Source organism: Poecilia formosa, unplaced genomic scaffold (assembly GCF_000485575.1).
Source record: "Poecilia formosa unplaced genomic scaffold, Poecilia_formosa-5.1.2 Scaffold128, whole genome shotgun sequence".
Taxonomy (NCBI): Eukaryota; Metazoa; Chordata; class Actinopteri; order Cyprinodontiformes; family Poeciliidae; genus Poecilia; species Poecilia formosa.
In genome coordinates, this window is record NW_006800067.1 from 1,122,998 (window position 1) to 1,141,633 (window position 18,636).

General features: G+C 39.3%; 3 protein-coding genes across 10 annotated transcripts in view; 2 read left to right on the forward strand and 1 right to left on the reverse strand.

The window, feature by feature from the left end:
• Positions 1-1,224: 1,224 nt before the first annotated feature.
• Positions 1,225-3,016, forward strand: higd2a (HIG1 hypoxia inducible domain family, member 2A). The gene is made up of 2 exons (XM_007561574.2): positions 1,225-1,517; positions 2,549-3,016. Exons 1-2 carry the CDS (start codon positions 1,331-1,333, stop codon positions 2,713-2,715), a joined length of 354 nt encoding a protein of 117 aa, XP_007561636.2. The 5' UTR covers positions 1,225-1,330; the 3' UTR covers positions 2,716-3,016.
• Positions 3,017-3,544: 528 nt separating this feature from the next.
• Positions 3,545-9,473, reverse strand: cltb (clathrin, light chain B). 6 transcript variants are annotated; one of them, XM_016676128.1, is made up of 7 exons: positions 9,031-9,473; positions 7,703-7,747; positions 7,480-7,597; positions 7,253-7,364; positions 6,908-6,928; positions 6,406-6,459; positions 3,545-4,682 (listed from the first exon to the last, which is right to left on the reverse strand). In XM_016676128.1, the coding sequence occupies exons 1-7, from the start codon at positions 9,184-9,186 to the stop codon at positions 4,511-4,513; spliced, it is 678 nt and encodes a 225-aa protein (XP_016531614.1). In that variant the 5' UTR covers positions 9,187-9,473; the 3' UTR covers positions 3,545-4,510. The 6 variants fall into 6 exon arrangements, with proteins under 6 accessions (XP_016531614.1, XP_016531615.1, XP_007561637.1 ...); XM_016676129.1 differs by having other exon boundaries at positions 7,703-7,737; positions 9,030-9,470; XM_007561575.2 differs by lacking the exon at positions 6,908-6,928 and having other exon boundaries at positions 9,031-9,472.
• A 1,732-nt stretch (positions 9,474-11,205) lies between these two features.
• pdlim7 (PDZ and LIM domain 7) overlaps positions 11,206-18,636 on the forward strand; it is a 36,979-nt gene continuing 29,548 nt past the window's right edge. Inside the window, exons 1-2 of one of the 3 annotated variants that reach the window (XM_016676127.1) lie at positions 11,206-11,400; positions 15,052-15,150. In XM_016676127.1, coding sequence (XP_016531613.1) covers positions 15,055-15,150 — 96 coding nt within the window. In that variant the 5' untranslated portion in view covers positions 11,206-11,400; positions 15,052-15,054. Of the gene's footprint in view, positions 11,401-12,952; positions 13,097-15,051; positions 15,151-18,636 lie in introns of those variants that run through there. The other 2 variants (XM_016676125.1, XM_016676126.1) reach the window with 2 other exon arrangements.

Sequence of the window (18,636 nt, forward strand, 5' to 3'; positions counted from 1 at the left end):
TTTATAAATGACTTTTCTGATTTCTTGGCTGATATCATGCCAAGGTATGACCGAGTTCTCATTGTTGGTGATTTTAATATTCATGTCTGTTGTCCTACTTCACCTATGGCTCAGTCATTTCTTAATGCTATCGATTCTTTTAATTTTGACTGTGACCATGAGCATGGTCTCTCAGAGAAGCTCCTGCAGTCCCCATTTCTCCTGAGCTGTGTGGTTTGTCCTGTGAAGCCCAAGCAACTGGGTCCCCTGTGAGCCTCTCACTGCATCCAAACTCCATAATGGTGAGCCAAAACCTGAAGAGGCAAAGGTGATGAAACATCCCTTTTTGCCAGGCTGAAAGAACATCACAATTTCCATAGGAACGGATCTAAAAGCAATTATGCATGACACGCAGAATGAAGCATGATGTGCCATTGTTCAGGACTTGCTCTCAAAATTCCACCGCAGACATTTAGATTGTGCTTCTCTTTTAAGTTTTTCATTTTTCATTATTTGTCTCTTCCTCCTTCACATTCCCCCACTCAACAGATGTCATAGTTTTAAATACGCTTTGGCCAATTGATCTCATTTCTACGTTATGATGGGGGCGACACATCTTTTGATCGGCCAGCGTGTCTGAAGTAGAGATTGATGGGATCAATGTTGAAAAAGGGGAAAAGGATGATGAGGTGGGCCGGAAAGCCTAAACGATGACGTGTTTAGCGGAAGGTTTGGAGGCGAGGGAGGAAAATTATAATTTGGGACAACTCCAAGAAACTGAACAAAGACTTGGGCGAGGAAGTCCAAGTCTTTGTTCATGGGCAGGCCCCAATAATAATAAAGAGATAAAGAGTAACAATAGGTTACTGCCATGCCTTGCATGGGCAGGCCCCAAACATTCATGTCTGTTGCCTTTATTGACTTCCAGTGGTAAACAGGATTGGAGTTGTACGATACTGCCATCTGGCGGCGGGTGTTGGTGTAAATTTAGCCATAACATGTTTCTACATGTTTTTTGTAGGTAGTTTAGGAAAAAAAAAGTGTGATTATTATAATTTTTAATCCGCAGCCCGTCTGGTAGCATCGAAGAAAAAAAAAAAATCATGGCCACGACAATGACTCGGGACGTGGGAGCTACTTAACGCTACGACTTATTTACCATAAAAATGAATGTCCGCTTAAAAATAACTTTATTTGCAAGCCAATGTATGGGTTTGGTACTTGGAAGGGGCAAGGAAGAGATGTTACTATCGATGACCTTCCCTTGTTTTCCTTCTTGATAAACAACCAGACTTTTATTGTGAAAGTGCAGCCGGAAGTGCTTTTATTTAGTCAGCGATCCAGCACTGTCATGGCGGCGGCAGCAACTCCAGCGGTTCCCGATAAAGCGCCTAAAATGCAGGCACCAGGGCATGTTCCGTTTGACCCGTCTCAGGCCCCGGTTATCGAAGGCTTTACCCCAATAACGCTGGCCAAAAATGAGAGCTTTAAGGAAAAGTTCATGAGGAAAACCAAGGAGAATCCTTTCGTTCCGATAGGTGAGTTATACAAACAAGACACTGCAGACGGAAGTTACACAAGTGTACTACGCTATGTCCTCTATTATCGCTTGGTGAAATTATTTCCCATTACATACATTAATATGACAGTGCAACTTTGCTGTGTAAAGTGCGGTAGTTGAAACAAGGAAACCCCAGTAAGTCACAAAACTTAGAAAACTATAACTTAACATTTCAGTGCAACGTTTTGGTACTGATACTGTTAGCAGGGCCACTCTTTACTCCCATAAAACAACTTTTGTGCTAACACACGGTAATGGTTGGATGATTTGTAAGGAATACTAATCAGAGATAAAAAGACATGACTGTACCTTGAACCTTACATGTATTTGAAGTGATATATTTATTCGAAAATGATGATTGCTTTTTATTCTTCCTGAAGCTAAGTTGCACTATTAAGACACTATTTTAATGTTTTGCTAAGCCATTTTTATATGTAGTTTTTTTTTTTTGCCTTTCCCATTTTGTTTTCCCAAACATACAATTTTTTTTTTTTAAATTTTGTTCTTTGAACTAAAAGTCTTGAGGAGGTACAAACGTATCTCTAGCTACACAATATGTCATAATAGCAGTATCTCTGTGTGGTATATCTGTTGGCTGCTGTATTCCCAGTGTTATGAACTTGCATTTTCCATGCTAAGGTAATGTTTAGCTAGTGGGCTAGATGCTCACACTGAACACAAATGACATTGCTTAAAAATACTGAAGGTCACAGAGTCATGAAAGCACAGATGAGAACAAGAAAGCAGAAAATGGATATTTATCAGAACTGATTGGAGGATTGATCAATATTATTGCCTATGGAAGATTTTCTAATATTGTGAAGGTGTAATCTTTGTGCATTTCTTTGGAATTCTATTTGATGGACCAACATAGTGGTGGAAAAAATAAGTTAACCATGTAGCAATCCTTGAACACACAAGCCCTGCAGTGAAACATGATTCTGGCATTGTGAATACAGATATTTTATATTTATATATTTAATTTCTCCCATCCTTTATGTTCTTCAGGTTGTGCGGCAACAGCCGGAGCGCTGATATATGGTCTTCGTGCCTTCCACCAAGGAAAAACCAGACAGTCCCAGCTGCTGATGAGGGGTCGTATTTTCGCTCAAGGCTTCACCGTATTCGCCATCATTGTTGGCATCTTTGCCACATCGTTGAAACCCAAGCAGTGAAAACGAACGAATCTCGCACTTCCTGAAAGTATCCATTCACTCTGGACTCAGACCAGATCCATTGTTGAATTGGCCTCTGAATAACTGAATGATGTGTAATATAGCCAATGTTGTTCAGTTACACAGCCTATTTATAGTTTGTTGGGTTTTTTTTTAAAGAAAACATTGAACTGCCCATTTGTTAAGAATTGGCTGTGCGGAACAGCAAAGTGGTGTCGGCTCAAGTAAGCAAATGGGAAATTGGTTTAATGGCGCTAAGACTTTTCAACTTTGCATTAAATGTTTCTTCTGTTGATAAAATTAGCCATATTTGTGTTGTTTTTGATTATGCTGCGTGGAAAAAGCGTCTTTCTGGGAGGATTTTTAAAATGATGCCGTCAAAGTCTTCTCTGGACTTTTACCGGAAACCACATCTGGAGTTATAAGTGCTGTGAGAAAATATTCGCCCTTTTGCAAAATCAAACAAGTAGCTTGTTACCAAGCCTGACTGATTGCTGACAAAGGATTTCAGCCATTTGATTTGGGTATGTTAGAGGAAAGCAGCTCTACAAATGGATGTTGGCAACCCTGATGTAAATGTTTGAATTTTACTTAAAACATTCAGATATTCAGGGGGGTGTTGGGGGGGAGAAAGCAAAAACAGGGAATTGCTAAGGCAAGGAGGCAAGTACTTTTTCACAGCACATTGAGAATGCAAAGGCACTTTAACATTCAGAAATGGATCTGAAACCTTTCTGTACGGTTGGAGATTTTACCTTCATCTTTATGCCCTACGTGCTAAATAAATCCCCAAACACCCCAAAAGAAAGGTGTGACAATATGCAAGGGATTCTGGGCTACAGATGACTTTATTCAAGTGATCATCTCCAAGGTTTATGAAATGGCAACAAGCTCAGCAGGGGAATATTTGAAGTTAAAATTAAGTGATCTGCAGATTCCACCCGTTGTTAATTTTCCGCGTCCCTTTAAACATTCGGCGTTTTGTTCATTTCCAAATAGGCAACATGTGAACAATGTGCAGACGTCACTGTTGAAATGAATACCTGTATTTAAAGTTTTGTGTGCTGGTGTAACACAAAGATGGAGAGAAAGATAAGCGAAACAAAAAAAGTGCAAATTTGAATTTCTAAATTCAGACTGTAGCAGATGTCTTTGGTTGTGAGTCTAACCTTTTTTTTTTTTTGCAATAAAAAAAAAAATTAAAAAAAATTGCCTCATCAGTGAGAAAACTATCTGGCTTAATACTGTAAGCGAGATCAGAAAGGCCACAAGCGTATGTCTGTGAAATAAAACAAAACATGTTTGCTACCTAGAACCAAAGTAATTAGTGATTTCATGCCAAATAAAATGTGAACATTTGTGACTCATGGTTATAAATTGATGAGAGGCATAAATGGATACAATCTAGTTTGCATTTAGTAAGTCTCTGACCAAAATGTTAATTTAAAGAATGAATAAAAACTAGGCATTCAAAAATATTGGTAGAAACAAAGTTGACCTAAAAATTATAAGTTAAAGGGGGGGGGTGACCATTTACTTACAGTAACAGTATTTTCTTCAGTATAGTGACATTAAAGCAGAGACAATAGAAAGGTGTAACAGAGCAGTCCGTCTTCTCACAGCAGCCTCAGGTTAAGTATATCAATATATAGGCATCAAGAAAGGCAGGAAGTTTTAAAAGGTTTTTAACATGTCAGGGAATTCTTTTGGAAAAGGAACTAAAATCATTCGGATACAACGTGTCGCTAAAACCGAAAAGGCGATGTTGCCGAGTACATTCTCCGAAGCGCTCCGGCTAGCGGACTAAAGGTGTCTGTTTTAGAGAGATGAGAACGGAGCGCATTCGGGAGACATCCTTCGCCTGCTTGCTGGTTTTGGGATTGAAGTCGCACAGGCGCGCCACTCGTTCCCACTCGGATCCCGGGCTGTCGCCGTCGGTCTCCGCCAGGAAGGCCTCCTCGGACGCTCTGCGGGACGCAGCCAGAGGGAGACAAAATGAGATGGTGTGTGGGGGGAAGAGGGTGAAAACCGGCTCGCCTACTGAGCTTTGTCACACGATGCAAGCTACAACCACTGACGTCTCTACATACGGAGCCTTCCAGAAGTATTCGTAGCGCTTGAATTTTTCATATTTCATCACATTGCAACTACAAGTATTAAAGTACTTTACTTGGATTTTAAAGGAGAAGGATGCAAAGGTTATTGAAATGTTTTGCCAGAAAATATCTGAATAGTGTGGCATATTTGGATTAAATCTCTTCTCCCCCCACACCCCCGAGTCACCCAATTTGTAAAAAACATCAGTGTAACAATTTTAATATAGTGTTTTATTATAAATCTAGAATTACATGGTGGCAGCATTTTGTTAGGCAAGTTCTGATTTGTTCTTTTTTGTAGACTTCTGTTCAAAATTTTTGTTTTGACTGAGTCGTTTTTAGATGCTCTGTAGCAGGAAGAATTTCTGCTCTTACTTTTTAACTTTCGGACGGATGTTATGTGTAACCATGGCGACAGAGCATCGTCTTTAACCACTGGGACCAGCCGATTAGCACCTCGAAAGCTCAGATAATTACTAGAGAGCAGAAGAAGGACGTTTTGATCGATGGAAGAGATGACTTGAACGTCTCCGTCTGGCACTCTAATCGTACGGACAGACAGAAATTTAAAGTCGGAGCAGCAAAAACAAGGTGGATTAGCAGTGCGTGGCAAGCACTGATGGTGTCATCTAGGGCATGTTACTGTGAAATACTTTGTTGAATACCAAACTGTAATGACAGCGACAGTGTTCAGTCAGAGGTTTCTTCAGATTAGTTGCAAGACTGACTGCTACCCACTGTTCTTCCTGCCTGCAGCATCGCCATGCACGACAACTCTTTTGAAGATGAGATGCAACATTTAATTTCCCTTTGGGACAGACAAACACCCCCATGAGGACCAACACACACAGCAGTCGAGTCACAGATGAAGTTGTTTAAAATTGGCTAGAGATAATGATAACCTCCCAAGCTTTTGGACAAACAAACGGCGCTGTTAAACTCACAAAAACTTGGCTGTCCAAGAAGAGCTTTAATCATGGAAACAAACAATAAGTCCAATCTGCTCTGGAGGAGCAGCAGAGATTCACAATCTGTTGACAGGCAACTAAGTTGTTTCTTCCTGGATTTGGTTAATTTCCTCGTCTTACTTCACATATCAAATTTTAAGTATTTTTAAAATATGTTCTTTTATTTTTATTTGTCTCGTAACTGTTTTTCCTTTAATATTCTTTTTTTTTATGATTGTACACTCCTCTGGTCAGCTCTGTTTTAAATGTGCTTTAGAAGTAACGTTTTGATTTTACTCCAAAAAGCAGCTGTAACAAAAGCAAAATATAGTTCTGACTGAATACGAAGGCAAGCCACACTTAAAAAAAACAACCCCAAAACAACAACAAAAAAAGTTTAAGGTTGCAATGTGACAAAATGTGAAGAAGTGTAAAGAGTGTGAATACTTTTTGCTACTCACTTAACGTGCATCGTACACTTTACTTTTCCCTTTTTGTTTTGAGATGCACTGCAAAGATCTGAACGTAAAAATAATAAAAACATCTACTGAAATCTGACTACAAGCTAAAGGTTGCGGGGAGGCATGCATCAGGTAAAAGGGCGGCAGAGCGTACAACATTAAAAAGCACAAGAACTCTAAACGTACACAAAGCCTATAACATCAGAGTTGGGCTGTTTGTAGAAAGCCTTGTCAGCAATCCTAGTGCACAGGCAAGGCCCAGAAAGCAGGAAAAAGAAGGAGAGAGGAGAACAGTTTTAGTATAAAAAAAAAACAACAACAAGCAGAGCAATGTTAGGCTGCGATTTATAAGCGCTGAGAGAAAGTTCTGATGAGTGGGGGGGGAAAGGATGGAGGAGAGTTTAAAAAGGTCCAAAACAAATCTGCCTGGAGACAACAAGCTGAGAAGATTCAACCGCCCTTTGGGTGGTATTTTGGATGAAAAATGGGCTCTCTGCTCCTTGGGATCTGAAAGAAAAATTTACTTCCTGGAATTTTTTTTTGGTTCCAGGCAGTTTTTTTTTTTTTTTTTTAAACTTAACGGGACAGTTCCGGATTAATTTCTCATCAGAGGATTACTTCTCAGGGCTCTGAAAAAAAACAAAAAAACAAAAAAAAAACACTACAGCTAACAGATGCAGAGTGATACCGTGCCAGACTTGGACAGAGTCTGTTGGAAAGTGGTGAGAAAAGATCTAGTTAGCCTGAACGAGAAAAGGAAAGGCTACAACACATGTGAAAACATAGAAACCAAGAGTTTTGTTTTGGCAGTAGCAAAACAGTTCTTAAAAAAAAAAAGAAAAGTAAAATAAGGCCATTAATAAAATATTTAAACGTTCTACTGATTTGACATATTCAACATTTTCTTCTAATAATCTCCCCTCAAAAATGGACTATTAAATCTGAATCAACCATATTTACTGTAGAGATCGGCGAACACTTGTCTACAAGAACATCTCTGTATGCAAACGGGTTAAGTGTTGCTCTTTCTCACCTGTTGTTGGCCTTATTCTTCTCCATCTGCTCGTTTTGGTGGACATGCCAGTCCTCCAGCTCCTTCTTGGCCTTCTCTCTCCACTCTGCCTCTGCTGCCTTGGAAGCCGAGTCTTATTACAGGGTGAAACAACCCCCCACCAAAAAAAGAAGAAAAGCGTCATGTTTTATGCACGAGTTCAAAAAATTTCATAATACTGAGAACCAAAAGTAATCATCTTTTGCTACCTAATGCTTCGAGGCGAGCCTTCTGCTCCTCCTTCCACTTGCGCAAACTTTCTGGTTCCTGCCTCTGAATGTCCACCTGGGCGATGGCTGCATAGCTGTCTGTTGGGCCATTAGACTCCTTTCGATCAAATAACAAACAATCATAAATCCATTACCGCTTCCAATGTTGCTATTTAGATAGGGTTCAGGTAAATCACACGCTCACAAACAGGAAGAACCTCACCTGGAACAGGTCTCCGTTCACCGTCGCAGGCTCCTCTTCAAAGTCGTCAAGCATAACGATTAGAGACACACACACACATTTAAAGTTAAACACAGTTTCTAGGAGTTTTTCCCAGTAATCCCGTCGTCTCCTCTGCTGTAACTTCACCGACTGAATGTTCTTAACCGTCACCGGCTCTTGGTCTTGAAACTGTTAAGATCTTAGAAATGCTGCCACACCTGTTTGGGCGCTGCTGTCGTCTCTGTTGCTTTGCTGGCAAACGAGACAGGATTTTCAGGTATATATACATTTAAAAAAAAAGAAGAAAAAAAAAAGAATCGAGATCTGTGACGTGTCTAATTCTGAGACTTATGTTTTCATGCCTGGGAAAAAAAAGAGAAGGAGATTGTCTTGTGATTGAACCCATTCATGCATAATGGTTTTATCTGATTTCTTTGAAGTCTAAACAAAGTGAAAAAGAGAACTTGTTTTTATGCATTTACAGACTGAAATGCAAACGTGGGCGTACTCAGTGCTGCTGCATTAAATTATGAAATTTGAATTGTTTTTTTAACATCACGTTCACATTGCTGACATTTAAATACACAAACGTAATGGGAGATTAAAAGGTTTTATTTTAAATTGAAGTTGAAAACATGACGTCAGAAACAACGATTTTATTTACAAGATCTCAGCCAATAATCCAAAAAAGGCTTTTTCAGACATGTAAAAATGGCTTTTAAATGCAGGACCATTTTTAAAGGAACTCTCTTAGCTACTTATTTAATTTTCACTTCAGCTTATATCCAACAACAAAACTTTGTGGGATAAAACATTACAATGATTACTCCTAACATTTGTGCGTCGATCATTTTTAGATTTTACTTTCAATTGAGTTTAGATAACATGGCATTTTTTTGTCATGTTATCACAGGTTACAAAACTGCGTGTTATATTTATGTATTAATTACAATTTTTTACCAATTGATAATTTTATGATTGTATGTTTCGCCGTGTTTGTGGGTCGCCCTAAAACCCTCAGAATAAAGCTTATTCAAATATAAACCGCGCGGAGCAGGTGAGCTAAACAAACATACTCCTGGCTATGTACTATGCTAAAAAGCTAACGCTTTGTCAGTTGTTTTATCAATAGTTGTATCTTCTTCGTAATCTAAAATCATTTACACCTCCTTACTACATTAGCCAGTTGTGTTACTACGCACCTATGTAGGTGTGGCATTTTATCTTAAACTTACATCATTTCGTAACAGCTGCCATAAAGCAGATTAGCCAGTTTGCTCATTAGCCTGCTAGCATCAAGCGGACGTTAGTTCAACTCCAAACTTACCATAGTTTGCAGTCTGAGAAGGCTGCATGTCGTCCGCTCCTTCCAGCGCCCCGAACCCTTCTCCGTCATTCTCGATCCCCGCAATCTCACTTTCCTGTTGGGCCAGGAAAGCCGCCGCAGGATCCTCCTCGGCCAGATGCGCCCCGTTGTCGGCCATAGTACACAAAAAAGTGCAAGTTTAACTGAGGCTAGTTGGTTTAGCTAGCTGACGCTGAAGCCACACACACAAAAAAAAAATAAATGAACAGTTCTGTTGTATTAAAAATATATATATAACTCGTTGCCCTAGCTTCCGTTTCAAAAACGCTACAGGAGCTAATGGAGACAGCAACTAAGCTATCTACAACCAACAATAAAGGCTTCAATGTAAGGCCCTCACTGGTGATTCATGATTTCTCCACTTGTTCGTCCACTGTGATGATGGAAGAAGGGCAGCACCCCGAGGGTACCACTGCTGTTTTGTTAGCCTTTGTCTGCATCTGCTGGCTGAACTAGGAACTGCAGGACGAGGGTTCGATATCAGATAAAAAAAAAAAAAGAATTAAACTTAACTTGTCGTGTTTGGTATTTCTTTACACTTACACACACACCAAGGGACGGTACTAACTTCAACAATAGGAGAAAATATGGAAACACTGTGCCACCATGTTGCCCCCTCTTAGGTAAATTTGGTATAAAACACTCAACTTCACCACAAAGAACACTACTTCCACAGTGAAACACAGTGGTGGCAGCATCATGCTGTTGGTTTGCTTCTTTCTTCAGAGAACTGGACTTATTCTAGAAACCTAAAAGTTTTTATTTTATTTATTTTTTTTTATTTTATAGCTACCTTAACCACTCTGGAAATTGGAGACCACACATGATCTGGCAAATGTTTAATATGTAACAATGTGTTACTGTTTAAGACCTTGTTAAATAGTCACTTCCCTTAACTCTCTGCAACAAAGTTAGATTATACAGCACTCCCTTTGAAATATAGCTAAAGATAAATGTAACTTGAATAAGAATCTCAAGATTGTTCTTAATATGTAAATGAGGTTACACATAATGACACTGAGTGCTCTTTAATACAGTTTATTATGTACCACTAGCTGAAAATATACGACACAGTGGACTCACAAGAAAAGCACCCAGAGAGGGTGGTGAAAATGTCACAAAATAGCATTACTAAATAGATAGTGAAGCTCACAGTAGAAGGATGTTGCTGGTGAGGTCTCGGTGCAAGCACTGAGTCGGACTCTGAGCATTCAAATTCAGAAAATACTTCGTTAGTTCAAAAGGGGAAATAAAGTATTTTGTAACTTATACTATCTCAGGTTCTTCGAAGCCTCCAATTGAAAACAATATCGTTGTAAAACAATCTCACGAAGAGAGTTGTTCATAATAATTGACATAACTGACATCACACAACCACATAGGAACTGTGAAGCGTATTCTGGACTTTTAATCTTCTTGCTCACTGAATTACTGACACACCCCTTGCTGCTCTCATGTTAATCAATTTAATACATAAAGTTTAACTTTATGTATTAAAGCTAAACTTTAATACTTTAACAGCTCCTTCACAGCTGTGGAGGAGCTGTGAAGCTTCTCCACAGTTCCCACAAGCTTCTTGGCTACTTCTCTGACTAATGCCCCCCCAACTCAGCCATTTCCTAGATGGTTCGCAGTTACACCATATGGTTTTAATTTTTAGATGATAGTTTGATTTTTCACTAATGCTTTCTTTCTGCCAAATCTCTGAGGCCTCTGTATAAAAATTGTATTAAATCATACACATGCACTCTATTTAGTAATCTTTAGAAGGGATCTATTAAAGCAACTGGCTGCAATGGATTTTATTCAGGGACAACGTGATGACGGAGTTCGAAACAGATGCTTGTCAAAGTTTACTTGTTTCTAAAAGATGTTGAAAACTATTTTTTGTTTTAATTAGTATGCGCAAATAGACTGAAGTTTGTGCTCGTGACATTGCTGGCCTCTGAATTTATTTCCGGTTTTCTCCCTCCACACATTTGGTCAATAATTAAAGCCAGCTTTATGTGTTGATATAATTTTTTTCGTCACAAGACATATCTGGTTTTACAATGGGAACTGCGACAGCCTCTGGACGGTGAACGAGCTGACATGCGCGCGCCCAACGAGCCCAAACCACGTGACATGTGACGTCACAGACTGGTCCTGCTGGAAAGACTTTGAGGGAATAAATTTGTGCCTCAACAGGAGGGAGACTCGCTGCGGCTTCTTGACCTCCGCTCTGAGGAAAACTACAAAGTTAGGACTGACTTTGCTCTTTATCGCTCGCAACTCTTATAACTCGCTATGTCCGGCGAACAGAAGGAGGCACAAGAGGTAAGCTAATTCAAAGGTCTCTGTATTTGGTATCTTGTGTACGACGTTACTTTTAAACTAACTTTTTGTCGCAGCGTTAGTAACTGTGCGGGGTGTGTTGTGCTGTCTAATGAGCTTTTATGGCTTTGCCTGGTTGTTCTTCAAGACGTTTTGTAGCTTTTTGGATTTTTTTATTTTTTTAAGTACAACTTCCTGTACTTTTGTGAGTGTAAACTTCTGAGTCTGCACAGCATGATCTTTAATTAGCACTTCTCTTAAAACCATTTGAAACGTAGCTATATAAACTCCCTGTATAGGAGAAAAAAACCCCCTAAACAAAACAAGTTCCCCACATAATGTAACATTTTGTTTTAGGATAATATGTTGCAAATATTAGGTTATGATTTTCAGTATTTCAACATTAGCTGGATGATTAATTTCCCAGCTTTGCCTTCACAAGGTTGCATTTAATGAAGATTGAAGCTTTAAACGGTGATTAACAACCGAATGATCATTTTTGCTATGTGATGGCCTCACAAGCGAAATGTGACCTCTGTTACCAGGATGTTGCTGTTGAAGCCATCTGTGCTGCTGACACACATTGTCTCGAAATGCTAACCTCAAGTTTTTGCAACTAAAACGTATGCTGATGCAATCTAGAATTTAATCATGCACAAGTGAATGAACAATTAGAAGTCTTGAAATTAGAGATGCACCAAACAAATAGGCCAGAGATGTACATGAGCCATTCTTCTCTTGATCAGTGATCAGCATAACAAATTCAAACTAAACCCAAACGACAAAATCCAAACTTTTTTTGAAACCATCTGCATCAAAACTAACAACTCTCATTTGAGTTTTGGTTTGTAAAAGTGACATTATGCACTATTTAGAGTTTAATAAATTGGATTGGACTGCTTATGTATGTCTGTAGATGAATTACATTGACTTGTGTTATAAAGTGCCCCAACAGGACACTTTATAACACAATAAATTCATTGTACTGTAATACAATAATAGAGATAATCTTGTATTTTGTTTATATTCTTTTTAAATCAGAATTACTACCTCTATCAGTCTTCAAGACGTTTTTCTTTTTTATTCACGTGAAAAGTCTGATCGGTGCATTTCTACCTGAAATTATTGCTGCTTGCATGTTTTACTTGTATTAAGCCTCCAGCTTTCTATTTACACTACAAGGACTCGTGTTAAATGATCTGTTTTTATTATTATTGTTAAGTTATCTGCGAGCAGACGGTTGCTTCACTTCTCAATCGTACCACGCTGGCCCTGTTCCTTTAAGAAGTTGAAATGTAATTGCGGGTTTGTTTGTAATACATCTCGTTCCTTTGGAGAAGAATGCACTCTCTCATTAGTTTTATTTAACTCGTGGCTGTCTGCCGGTTTTCAAGTGTAGTTTCAGAAGAAAGGCGTAGAAGAAGTCTACGTAGAGGCCCTTGGCCAAAATTTCAAGGCAGTTGACGTTACCTCTCACGGTCCTCCTTCAGCAACCCTCCTCACCCTCCTTCTCCCTGTGACTCATGTGGGTGTTGGGCTGAAATAGTTTGGTGTAGTTTTACATTCCTTATATAGCCTCTGAGGATTGAGCAGAGGCTAAGGCTCGTCTGTGTCACACGCAGCATCAGGGGTAGGCACAGTCTCCTCGCCCCAGATCACTGACTCCCCAGCTTTTCTCTCAGGTTTGGGCTACCAGCTGGCCCCTCACGGATAAGGTAAGTTGCCATGGCGCTCTCTTGGCTGGATAGACATGTGTCAGGAAGAATGATCACACCTGGTAAGACTGCGGAAGGAAGAGGACTAAATGGAGGCGTAGGGGTGCCTGCTCAGAGGTCACAGAGGGAGCCAATGTCTGAAAGCTGGCTTTAATTCTTAAAATGTCTGTCTTCTTGGGTTTATTTTTGTTGCATTTTAGAAGTAAGATCTTCATTTTTACATGTTGATGTACAAAAGTACCGGTAAGCTTAAATGGCTTAGCAGGTTCAGATGTTAAAGATGAGCAGCCAGTGTTTGATGACGTTTCGTGACATTTACGAGTTGCCTATTTTCATCCCGAAAATGAGGGTTGATTGATGTGTTGGCCAAAGGTTCACAAATTGATTAGCTGAAGAGCGAAACAGCACAATTTTTCTTTGGTTGGAAAATTCATTCAACACATCAAAGGTAATTAGTCATTAGCATGTACTTTGATGCACATTTTGACTTTAATAAAAGATCCTCTAAAGGTTTAGGATATATTAATTGATATATAAAGACTTTATTTTAATTCCTGGATTTTTTTGTTGGACTCAAAATGATCACCTTTAACAAATAACCTGTACAGAACATATTTCTCTTGTTTGCTATAGACTGAAACTTGTTAAAAATTGTGAGGATATGATGTCACAGAGCCTTATTGGACAGGAAAAGCCGAATTTTATTCTCCATGAAATAAGTTATGCCAGTGGTTTTTATGTTGCAGTAAAAACCTTTTCAAATTCCAGAGTGATATTTCACATGAAAGTTTTCCATGTGAAAGCTCGGGCACATGGTATGGCTTTCTGACAGAATAACTCATACGTGTATGGGAATTTTCCTAAAAGTTGGAACAACGTTTTGAGCATCTTGGTGTGTAAGAGTTGAGACAAGTTGTAGTTGAAAGTTAGAAAACCAGTGTAAGTTACTCAGCTTTGAAGTTACTGACCATGTCAACCAGCACACATCTAAATCGTTTTTCTCCTCATTTTAGAAACTCAAATAAATAATTAAATCTGCCATATTTCTGTTAAAGACAGAAAGACCAGAAATTGGAATTGACCAATTTTCCCTTTGTCAGTTCATGTGTGAAAGATCAGTTTCTTTTATTTCATTTCACAAAATTGATCAAAACTAAGAATCTCTATCATTTTATGAATACAACCAACAACAGTTTTTCTTTTACTTTATTTATAAAAATGCACATTTTTTGCAGAGATAGGTTTAGTTATCTTTTAATTTTACCAGCATGGTTCTTTTTGGAGTGACCCAGACTTTGACAGATAATCAATGGAGAGAGCTAAATGTTAGTTAAGAAGACCTTCCAATCTCAAAGACTTGGAGCTTATCACTGATTATTGATAATTTGAGACATTTATATAAAAAAACATAAAAGGCATAGCCCCCCTACCCCCTCCCAATATATTACTGTATTATCTAGCTTTGCTTGTCTCATTATCCATCATAAACAAATTTCTTGGTTAAGTAAAGATCATGCATGTAAAGAAATAATTTGGAGCTTAAATGAATGAATGATGTGATGCATTGATGGGGTTCGTCTTGTAATGCCTTTGTTTTCTGTTAAAACCAGTTTCTCTGTCAAAGAATCAGGTCAGAGCTAAAAGTACAATGGAAACTGGAAAAGCCAAAAACTTCATCATGCGTTCGATTTAGTAGAGAGAATGTTGTACCTGTTCTTTTCCCCCCCCTATAGTTAGCCATTCAAAAGTTGTGACAGTTTATGTGAAAAAGAAAAAGTTATGTAATTTTTTTTTCCTGTTCTCTCCTTCTTTGCCTGAAATATTAGTTTTAGAAAGAAAACTCCCACAGTCAGCAGCAAAGACATTTGGAGAAATCAGGAAAGGATGTGCGACCTTGTAAAGCTTTTCCTGGTTTTCTTGCTAATTTCAGCATTTCCTCTCCTCTCTTTCTCAAGGCTATGAACATGTACTCTGTTACTCTCAGCGGCCCAGCGCCGTGGGGCTTCAGGCTGCAGGGAGGCAAAGACTTCAGCATGCCACTCACTGTGTCAAGGGTAAGAAACAAGCTCTTCTCTGTGTTTGTGTTCATTAAGGTCTCGGGAATTTGCTTGATGTTTTGCATTGAGGATCGCTCTAGTCAGCCTTTTATGGTTTTCCCTGAGCTCCAGTTTGAATTTGTGGCTAAATAACAAAAAACTTTCAGTGAGAAACACCTTCCTGGTATACAGAGAGCACAGGAATATCCTGTCTCACTCTCACAATGGGTATTGTCTGCAGACGGTGCTTCAGTTTTATGAGCTTTTGCACGACTGGTATGTGCTGATCACACAAACGTGCTGTCATTTGTCCCAAAATGCTTTGTACATTCCATGTTAGGACACGACCATTCTTCAGAATTAAGTTTCAGATGAACTATGCTTATGCTGATGAGAGCAGCAACCGCTTTCCAGGCCTTATAAGTGCACTGCTGCTTTGTCTGACAAAGGTACAGGCTCGATCTTGCAGTCATGCATGAATGCACTCACATAAAATAATTCCACAGTTGCAGCCAACTAGTTCATACACAGATCTGGCTCTCCTTAGCACACTGGGATTGTTGCATTGTTCCCTTAAAAGTTAAGATAATGCATAAATATCACGGCTGACTGACGTTTATTACTTTATCAGCTTCGTTCAGGATGTGGTGTTTCCTTTTACAAAGATAATTTGAAGGCACATCATATGCGGAAGCTTTGCCTCTCTTAGTCCAAACAGAACACCAATTAAAGGCAGAGTGGTCAAATGCAGTTAATGTTTATATTTTGCAGAATAGTCTGCATCGCCTTGCGGGTAGAATCTCACCGAGGCGGGTGCGTTTAGGGTGATGTAATCCCTTGATGATGGCAGCAGGTATCACCCTTCCTGTCAGCACATGTCCTGTATTTTCTCAGCTCATCTTGATTAGAAACCTCATGTTCTTCTGTTGGTTTCAGACAACAGAGTTTCTTCTATAAGCACAAGCAGTTGGAGGAATAGCTTTACACAAAAGATGCATTTTTCTAGCAGATTATAGATGATTGCTTAGGGGAATTTCAGTCTAGACAAGCGGGGTTTACTTCTGGGGTGAATATCAATGAGGTTGTCTGTTAAACACCGTCAAACGCGCCTAACGTATGTCTGGAGGCTAGTTTTCCACTGTTCATGGTTATTGCACAAAGAGAAAGCTGTATTCCTAAACTTGGAGTTCTGATATTCTTATTCCTTCAATGCCGTGCTTGTTTAGGCGCTATGGTCCACCGCAAAAAATGTCCGTATATCTCTAACCTTTTCACATTTGTCACTTTAAAAACTTAATGCGTTTTATTGTAATCGCTATTATGGGTCAACACAAAGTGTCATTTAATAAAGATGGTTTTGAAAATTCCTAGATAAACTAACTTTGCTATTCAAAATAAAATCCAGTGCCACTAATTGCAGTCAGAGCTTACCTGATTTGTAAACAGTCTAATCTCTACATAAAGCCAACTGTTCAGTGAAGATTAGGATGGGAAAAAACACGAAAACCAAGGAACCAAGGCAGATCGGGGATAAACAATAGATAAAAGGAAGGTTATAAAATGTAAAAAAAAAACACTCAGAGCACCTCATGAAGTTTCAGTCCATTATCTGAAAAGACGATGGCAAGTGTCCGGCATGACTGCAAGCCTGCTAACTGACTGTTGAGCTGGGCGAGGAAAGGCTCAATCAGGACACAGCAAATATGTGGAAGAAACCTGAGTTATCTTTGCTGAGAAAAGACTTGGGTTAAATTTTCTGTCCAAAATGTGTGACAGAATACTAACACAACATTGAACTATCCTCCTATCCTCACAGTGACACGGTGGAGGCCAGGTTGCACTGTGCAGAGACTTTTCCTTAGCTGGGAACCTGGTGGTGCTATTTACAAGTTATAGATTCACTAAGGTGGTATGGAGATTCTCCAAAATGCTTGCAGTAAAACTAGTTTCTCCAAAATACTGACTCAGAAGCTCTGAAAGAGGAAAGAATACTTTTATTAAGGCAGCCTGTGAACATCCAGCATGCACGCCTCCTTTTCCTGACTTACGGACTTTTGACTCTCATCTTGGCTTTCAAGAAAGAACAAACAATGAAGTCTTGGTCAAGAGGGAGTGAAGCTTAGCTACACAGGATTTCTCCGTAACAGGAAAAGATCTAGCTTTTACTTGAAGAGTTTCCATTAGATAAATCCAGTGGGTGGTCCATTTCTTTTCCTCACAGCTTGTTGCTGATAACAATCTAAAGCAAGACTGTGGAAAACGATGAACATGTGGAGGGAAATGACAAAAGACTTTTCGTTTCTCAGTGAGGCAATGAGATTGCAGGCAATAACTCCTGAAAGATCAATGTTTGTATGTTTTTTGTGCATATTAGAAGATGATTTGCTCTGCTTGAGACTGGATATAAAAGATGGAAGATTAAAAAACGGAGTATCACTTTTTATTTTATCATTTAGACTCCAATTGATGCGCCGCAAATTGAACCTCTGATTAACTTTTCATTGATCTGGAAAGTTTGTGTATTTCTCACTTGTCACCTCTCAATTGTGAGTGGGTTCAGGAGTTTCTGAGCTCTTCAATTGCTTGTATTTCTTTCCTTGGTCTCTGTGCCGACCGAGCTTGTGCTTTCTCAGCATTCCAGACATTTTTCTCATATCCACCCTGCCGCTGCCAACAGGCAATCCTGTTGTCTCCCTTCTGCGTCTGTCTTCACCACTCACTTCTCCCATCCATATGACGAACTCCCCCAGTCTCAAAGGAATTGTCTCCAAGTGAGATCAGAGGAATGAAGACCATAATTTTTAAGTGGATGCGAATGGAAAAGGAAAGCTGAGATTTTGAGCTTAGCAGGATGGGTTCTCATCCATCAGCTGTAAAAACGTACACCACGTTTGACTGACTGGAGTGACAGCTTTTCCAATGAAAGCAGAAAGAAGGTTTTATTTCTGTTAAACTGCAAACTGTCTTCTCCAGATGTGTATGAGCAATCCCTGTCCTGGACTTTATTGCTAAGCAACAAGGTTTTGTTTAATTCTGGTGCCAAACATAACACAAAAAGCTCTTTAAGGACACCTCGCGACACCAGTAACGGACAACAAGTTATTTTCTTGATAGTCAGGCTGGATGTTGTTCATCAGGGGTTTGTTTTTAATAAGAATGGAGAATTAAGTATTGCTTAGGATTCACAGGAATTCACTGGCAATGTGCCTCTGCATTTTTCTGGAAGTTAATGCCATCAAATGTCTATATCCACATATTCTGTTCACCAGGTTGTTTTCAGAAAACCCCCCAGTCAGGGTTCAAACCTGGGACCTTCTGGCTGTAAGGCAGCAGTGCTAACCACTGATCCACCATTACAAATTTGGCCCTATAATTGCCCTGAGGTGTGAGTGTGTTTATATACACATACACACTTGTCGTGTGCGTGTGTGTGTGTGAGAGAGAGTGTGTGTGTGTGTCTATCTGACCAGTTATACTGCCAACCAGTCTGGTGTTTAGGTCTGT

Bases quoted from the DNA above. Each gene is read 5' to 3' on its own strand.
- cltb (XM_016676128.1), bottom strand. From the start codon at position 9,186: ATGGCCGACAACGGGGCGCATCTGGCCGAGGAGGATCCTGCGGCGGCT. The intron at 7,365-7,479 runs GTAGCAAAAGAT...CCCTGTAATAAG, and splicing joins GGCTCGCCTCGAAGCATTAG to ACTCGGCTTCCAAGGCAGCA. The intron at 4,683-6,405 runs GTACGTTTAGAG...TGCGTCCCGCAG, and splicing joins TCTGATGTTATAGGCTTTGT to AGCGTCCGAGGAGGCCTTCC.
- higd2a (XM_007561574.2), top strand. From the start codon at position 1,331: ATGGCGGCGGCAGCAACTCCAGCGGTTCCCGATAAAGCGCCTAAAATG. The intron at 1,518-2,548 runs GTGAGTTATACA...TATGTTCTTCAG, and splicing joins GAATCCTTTCGTTCCGATAG to GTTGTGCGGCAACAGCCGGA.